A 7,882-nucleotide genomic window follows, 5' to 3' on the forward strand; every position below is an offset into this window, starting at 1 on the left:
CAAGCTTGAAAACAACCTAAATATATGTGGATCCTATGTTGATTAAGAAAATAAAGTATATATACACAACAGCATATGATTCAGCCACAAAAAAAATTTAAAGAATACTGCAATTTCAACCTTATGGATGAAATTGTAAGACACTATGCTAACTGAAGTGAACCAGGCACACGCACACACAAATACTGCATGAGAACAGGTACAGTGGCTCAAGTCTGAGATCCCAGCACATTGGGTGGCCAAGTTGAGAGGATTGCCTGAGCTCAGGTGTTCAAGAATAGTCTGGGAACCTTGGTGAGAATTTGTATCAGTGATAAATAAAAAAAAAACAAACTTGGGGTTGCAACGTGCACCTGTAGTTCCAGCTACTTGCAAGGCTGATACAGAAGGATCACCTGAGTCTAGCAATGAGGCTGTGGTGGTCATTAGCATGCCACTGCACTCCAGTCTGGGCAATAGAGTGAGACTCAAACTCAGGGGGAAAAATGCTGAATGATTTCACTCCTGTGGAATTAAAAAAAACTGCACTCAGAGAGGAAAAAAGTACAACATGGTCACCAGGGCCTGAAATGGGAAAATGGAGATGTTTTTTAATGGTCACAAAATTTGTGTTATAACTGAGTTTTAGCGAACTAATGTATAACATAGTGACATAGCTAATAATGATGTCTCATATACTTAGAAGATTTGCTAAAATAGAATGTGTTTTCCTTACAAAACATAGAAATGCCATCTACATAAGATGATTGATATGTTCATAATATAATTGTAATCATCATTTCACAGTGTATAGGCATGTCAAATTATTTCATTATTCACAAAATATGGTTATACATTTTTTACTTATATATAAAAAATCAGATGTTAATCACACATAAACAAACACATGCACATTTGTATATATGCATATATGTAAGCTAGTCCTAAGCTTCATACTAAAGACAAGAAAATTACAAAATAAGAGTAATTAAGACACAAGGTAACATGTGGGAGTTTAACATATGTTTACCAATCCTCTACACCATATAATATACTTAAACATTTGGATATATAAAAAAATTACTTCTCAGATCATACTAGAAAAGTAAAATTAAAATAAAATTACAGGATTTCTTCTATTAAGAGAGGTATTTTTAGTTATGGCAGAACTATGGAGTATGAATGTAAATAAAATCATTGGATATCTCCCAACTATAGAAAGTCATAAAGTACAAAACATGTAGCTTATTTCCAGAGAGTTCTTAAAATTCATCAAACAGATAACAAAATCACTACTCTCACATACATCCAAACATGATGCAAAAAGAAAGCATAAAAAATAGTTTTACATGGATTTCCAAATAAATAAAGCAGATATTTGCACTTCTCCAAAGCATTAGAAAGGTAGTAAGATGATGCAGCCTCTAATAAAACTTTAAATGGACTTTGATTTCCTCTGTAATCTAGAAAGATCATTTAAGAAACAGTTTTTGGGCCAAGTTCAGTGGCTCAGCCTGTAATCCCACACTTTGGGAGGCCAAGTTGAGTGAATTACATGAGCCCTCAGGTTCGAGACCCACCTGGGCAACTTGGTGAGACCTCATCTCTACAACAAATCAAAAAATTAGCTGAGCATGGTAGCATGGGCCTATAGTTCCAGCTACTTGGAAAGCTGAGGTAGAAGGATCACTGGAACACAGCAGGGCAAGGCTGCAGTGGCCAGGAGTGGCCACTGCACTCCAGTCTGGGTGACAGTGAGACTCCAACTCAAAAAAGAGAAAGCTTTTGGAGAATTTCAGAACATGGAATAACAGATGTCCCTTTGTGACAGCAAGAGAAAGAATCCCAGGCTTCTCAGAAACCATTTCCATTGGAGCAAACCCCTTTCCCAAACCACATTTCAAGCTTTGATTCCTAGACCTGTGTCATTTGCTTCATTCACTCCCACCTACCTGAAAGTTTGGCTAGCGTGCTGTGTCTCTTCACATCCAGGGGCTCTTTCCTTTGCTCCAGACATGTTATGAGGTCTGGCTTAGAGACAGCAAGTCCTGTTTAATTAGAAAAAAGTATCATGATTCTTGCTGGGGTTCTTCAATTATAAACCTAGTACTGTGATCAGTAGAGAAAACATTATACAAGATTCTAGAAAAATAATCCCAAAATACTGTTTCCCAATAAAACCTTAGGAACATTTAGATAGGATTTTAAATTTGTGGGTTATTTTTTTAAATTTTGATTTGGAGTCTCACTCTTTCACCATCCCAGCGCTCACCTGTTGGGCTCAGGCAATTTTTCTCCCTTAGCCTAACAAGTGGCCAGAACTACAGGTATGCACTACTACCCCCAGCAAATTGTTTGATTTATTGTAGAGATGGGGTCTTGCCAAGTTGCCCAGGCTGTTCTTGAACCCATGGGCTCTGGCAATCCTCTCAACTCAGCCTCCTAAAGTACTGGAATCACAGGGTTGAGCCACTGTGCCTGGCCTTAAATTTGTGAGTTCTTAGTTCTGTACTAGTGAGTTGATAACTTATGGAAGCAATTGGAATGAGATGTGGGCAATGATATTCATGCAACTAAATTTCTGAACTTAACAATAATATAGCTAGAAGGACACCAGTCAATTCAAAATAGAGAAGGCTTCATGTCAAAATGGAATATCTCTAATTTTTTCATTTCTGTTAACATATCACCAACTTTTCCCTGATAGCAGGAAGCTGAAACTCATTCATGCAAAGCAGAAATTCCCAGAAAACATTCTACAAAGGAAGTACATAAAATCCTTAGTATGAAATAGGAATTGTGTGCAGAGTGTTTCCTCACCCAAAAAACCCAAGTTTCTGTAGTTCTCTAACATCACAGTCCTGTACAATATTCGCTGAGAGTAGTCCAGGCATTCCCACTCTTCTGGAGAGAATTCTATAGCCACATCCTTGAATGTCAACAGCCCCTGAAAACAACAACACATATTTACCAGGTCACCATGGCATCTAGGTAAAGCAAGCGTGAAGAGAACCAGGTCCAGCTGACATGACAACTATTATTATGCAATAAGAAATTTCATAACACAGAAATATCCTCTAATGCATTAAGTGTCAGAAAAAAAATAAATAAAAGCCACTCAGCCAGTGTAGACACCCTATTTTTGTGAGGGATACAGCATAAATTTGGACACCAGCACAGGCATGTATATTTTTCATTGCTGTTTACATCACACAGAATACATTACACATACTGCTCAGATGGAAAACTCCTAGTGAGTTGGAAGGTCCTCAACAAGTTTTAATTTGTACAAGAATGAACTGAATATCTTGTTAAAATGCAAATTCTAATTCAGAATCCACAGATTTAGCCTGAGGTTCTGCAGTTGTTTTTTTTTTCCAGTTGTTGTGTCTCATTCTTATCCATGCTAGGGTGCCATGGCATAATCACAGTTTATTGCAGGCTCGATCTCCTGGGCTAAAAGAATGCCTCCTCCACAGCATCCCAAATAGTTGGGACAAATTGATATCAGATGCCAAGGCACACAGGTGCAACACAACATCCATGCTGAGATCTTTTGTCAAAAGTTATAGTAATTTATTATTTTTTGAGTTGGAGTCTCACTTTTGTCACCCAGGTTGGAGTGCAGTAGTATGCTCACGGACACTGCCACTTCGACCTGTTGGGCTTAGGTGATCCTTCCACCTCAGCCTTCCATGTAGCTAGAACTACAGGGGCACTCAATCATGGCCAGCTACTTTTTGTAATTTATTGTAGAGATGAGGTCTCACCAAGTTACCCAAGTTGTTCTCAAAATGCAGGTTCAGGCAATTCTGTCACCTCAGCCTCCCAAAGTGCTGGGATTACAGGCTAAGCCACCACACCTGGCAAATACAGTAATTTATAATCTCAATGTAATAACAAGTAAGCAGATATAGGGCAAAAATCAGTCTACAGGTATCTCTCATGGCATGTAATCTCTGAAAGTGTATATTATTTGTTTTTAGCATCCTGGAGAGTAAAAATCTTCTAACTATTCTTACTTTTTTTTTTTTTAGATAGAGTCTCACTATGTCACCAAGATTGGAGTGCAGTGGCATGCTCCTGGTCACCACAACCTCAACCTGCTGGGCTCTGGAGATCCTTTCACCTCAGCCTTTCAAGCAGCCAGAACCATAGGCACCCGCTACCACTCCCAGGTAGTTTTTGATTTATTGTAGAGATGATGTCTTGCTAAGTTGCCTAGATGGGTCTCAAACTCATGGACTCAGGCAATCCACTCACCTCAGCCTCCCAAAATGCTGGGATTATGAGCCTCCGAGCCCAGTCTGAATGTACATTTTATTAATTGTTTTCTGCATGGAGCTGATGGAGCATCTAGACAGAACCTTAACAGTACATGTTCTGACTAGGCACAGAGGGTCATGCCTATAATCCCAGCACTTTGAGAGGTGGTTGAGAGAATTTCCCAAACCCTCAGGTACAAGACCAGCCTGGGCAACTTGGCTAGACTGGACTCTACAATAAATCAAAAAATTAACCGGGCTGTGGTGGCTGTGAGTGTGCCAGTGCACTTCATTCTGGGAAACAGGGGGGGATGACAACTCAAAAATAAATAAATAAATACACGTTACTATCTTTCATTAGGGTCTGAGGATCTACCCTATCTCCAATAGGATTCTTGGCTACTATTCCTTCCCATGATCCCCAATCACAAGGAATCATTAATAATGTAGGTCATAAGCCAGGCTCGGTGGCTCAGCCTATAATCCCACGCCTTTGGGAGGCTGAGGTGAATGGATTGCCTGAGCCCATGGGTTCAAGACCCGCTGAGCAGCAAGACCTTATCTCTATAATAAATCAAAAAATCAGCCGGGCATGGCACCGCATTTCTATAATTCCAGCTACTCAGAAGGCTGCAGCGGAAGGATCGCCGGGGCCCAGCAGGTTGAGGCTGCAGTGGCCGGGAGTGACCACTGCACTCCAGTCTGGGCAACCGAGTGAGACTCCAACTCAGAAAAATAAATAAATAAATAAATAAATAAATAAATAAAATAATGTAGGTCATACATTTGCAGTGAGAACAGTTCATGGCAACAAAGTAGAATGGATGAAGAGAACAGAAGAGGCTATGTAGGGAGCGGTGTCCGACAGACCCATTGAATATCCCAGGAAGAACAAACGTAGTTGAAACAAACTCTTTAGGCAGGACCATCAAAGGGACAGTAGGATGGTTTTCAAGTTTTACACACATGACATTTCTTCTGACTTGGGACACATTTACCTGAGAAGCAGCCATTTTTTTTCCTTTAACTCCTACTTCTCTGGGATTTCTTCTCAGGTGAGGTGATCTAATCAAGCCACAGCTACATGTTGAAAATATGTCTTTATTTATTTCAAAATTGAATGGAATGGACTTATTTTTTGTCAGAGTCTTACCACCCTCTTGGGAGTCCCTCCCTTGCTCTCCTGTTTTTCTGAGGTTCTCTTTGATTTGTGGATTCTTCCACCATCTCTCTGAGGTGGGTCTACCTTGTCCTTTGGGATAGTTTTTCTTCTTTACAAATGCAAGATAATCGAGAGGACAAACATCATTTCTGCCTTTTTCCCTCAAGAACAGTGATGTGTCTAAAGAGCACAGAAACCATCTGCTGAACTAAAAGATTTTTTGATAGTTACTAATTTAATAATATAAAGCTTAGACCTAATCAACCCCAAATGGGGCAGTCCACTCTCAAAAGTTTGACGTGATTCCATCTTAGACTGAGGTGGGGGAGCGGTATCTCTGGTCTCTTTGTGTGTTTGCATGTAGCTAAAATTTTGAAATGCCGACAAGATAAGGTTGGCACCAGTATACAGCTGTCCAGATTAACTCTGGGAGAGTGGGAGTATTTGCTGTAACTGTTATGTTTAATAAAGGAACAAGAAGGCTGAGAACCAGGGACAAAGATAATTCACCACTTTCCAGTACTCCTCTCATCGCCCAGATGCCTGCAAGTCTAAGCCACCTCTTGATCTTAGCCTCTCTCTTCCACAGCCTGGATAACAATTTTTCAAAAGCACACACAACCCAGGAGCGGTCTTTAGGATGCCATCCCCTCATTTTCTTGACTTTAATGTCCCTGCTAAAGTCACAACCTCCAACTTCTTATGTCACCAGAACCGGGTTTGTACCTGCTGACACAAATGGTCAATGACACTGATGACAAACCCTGGAGATTTCCACCTGGATAATTCAGATAAGGCCACTGCAGGTCTGACACGCAACAGCACCTGCCCATATCCGGTTTCCCTTTGCCCCTTCTCAAAGCCTTTCCTCCCAGCCCCTCTGGGATGCCCACACCGCGAGTCCTGGTTGGGGTTTCGGGACTCAAGAACCACTGTTGGCCCAAGAGGCCTTCTTAACGCTGTGATATAGCCACGGTTTAACTCTGGGGAGGAGACAGGGACAGGGTCAGGGACATAGCCTCCCCCTCCAAGCCCCCCACGCAGATCGGATCCTCCCCATGACCCTCGCGAGTCCCTGACACTTGGAGGTGGGCAGCTGCCTTAAGAGTGCTCAGCAGGCAACATCTCTGTGGGGTCAAGACTCTGGGGTCGAAGCACAGGCCCACCTACACCGAGGGGTGTGGGCGGAGCCAAGGGAGGGGACGGGTCCAGGCTCGAAGCTGAAAGGGAGGCCGGTTCCTACAGAGCCGGGTGATCCGGGCCCATCCCCATACCCCTCTCGGGAAACCTGCCACCTTCCAAGGGTCTCAGTGTCTGCCCTATATTTCTCTCAGGACCTGCATGTCACCGGCCAACACAGGCTGAAGAGAAGCCTAGAAGCTGCCCCTTCCCTTCCAGCTCTTGTCTGATTGGCCATCTCAAACCCCAGCGTCCGCTGCTTGGGCAAAACTCCAGGCCATCTGGTCTTGAGTCACAGGACACGCGATCAGGCGCGGGCTGCATGAGGCAAGAAGATGTTGAGATTTCCCCCAGTGCCGGAACCTGGTGGGGAGGTGTGGGGATGTGGGCCCCTTGCAGGGCTTGCTGGGAACACTGGTGTCTGCATGGCTCCCGTCGGTGAGTCGTGGAGCTGCAGGACAATTCCAGCGTGTCCCGGGAGAGGCAATGAGACCTACAGTCCAGCGACCCACCAACCAGGAGAGATGACAACTCCCATCATGTCCTGAGGGGGCCCTCAAGCCCCCTCCCCCCACCGTTCTGCCCAGTCTCCGGGGCAAGGAGAAAGCTAAAGGCATTTTGGCCTATGGAGTCCCTCTCGTTTTGCATCTCCTGCCAGTCAAGACCAGAAAGCCAGGGCCTGAAGGCTTTTCCAATCAACGGATGTTGAGGTCTGAACTGGTCAATCAGGGGGGAGCTGAAAGTGAGGGGGCGGCTTTTGGGCTCTGGTCGGACCTTTGTCTCCTGTGCCTGCGAGCAGAGTTGGGTCATTCTCGCCTCACTGTCCTCCACTCCGGTACCTCCTCGTGTAAGAATAGAACAACCCATAATAATAATCACTAAGAATCTTTCAGGCTGGCACCGTGGCTCACACCCATGATCCCAGCACTTTGGGAGGTAGAGATGACAGGATTTCCTGAGCAAACAGTTTCCAAACCATCCGCAGCAACTTGGTAAACCCTTGCTTCTATAATAAATTAAAAAATTAGCTGGGCCTGGTGGCACACACCTGTGGTTCCAGCTACTTGGAATGCTGAAGTGGAAGGATTGCCAGCAGGTCAAGGTGGCAGTTGCCACAAGTGTGCCATTGAGCTACAGCCAGGGGAAAGAGTGTGACTCCTACTAGAAAAAATAAAAGCTGGGCTTGGTAACTCAAGCTGTAATCCCAGCACTTTGGGAGGCCAAGATTAGAAGATTGCCTGAACCTGCGGGTTTAAGACCAGCCTGAGCAACTCAGCGAGACCTCATCTCTACAAGA

The 7,882-nt window shown here is 43.6% G+C and overlaps 1 protein-coding gene across 1 annotated transcript in view; it reads right to left on the reverse strand.

The window, feature by feature from the left end:
* LOC103253877 (zinc finger protein 595-like) overlaps positions 1 to 5,257 on the reverse strand; it is a 28,761-nt gene extending 23,504 nt beyond the window's left edge. Inside the window, 3 exon segments of the mRNA XM_021709557.1 lie at positions 1,932 to 2,027; positions 2,800 to 2,926; positions 5,243 to 5,257. Of these exon segments, the coding sequence (XP_021565232.1) occupies positions 1,932 to 2,027; positions 2,800 to 2,926; positions 5,243 to 5,257 (238 nt within the window).
* Between the last annotated feature and the right edge of the window lie 2,625 nt (positions 5,258 to 7,882).

Source organism: Carlito syrichta, unplaced genomic scaffold (genome assembly GCF_000164805.1).
Source record: "Carlito syrichta isolate Samal-C Ts95f unplaced genomic scaffold, Tarsius_syrichta-2.0.1 Scaffold255670, whole genome shotgun sequence".
Lineage (NCBI taxonomy): Eukaryota > Metazoa > Chordata > Mammalia > Primates > Tarsiidae > Carlito > Carlito syrichta.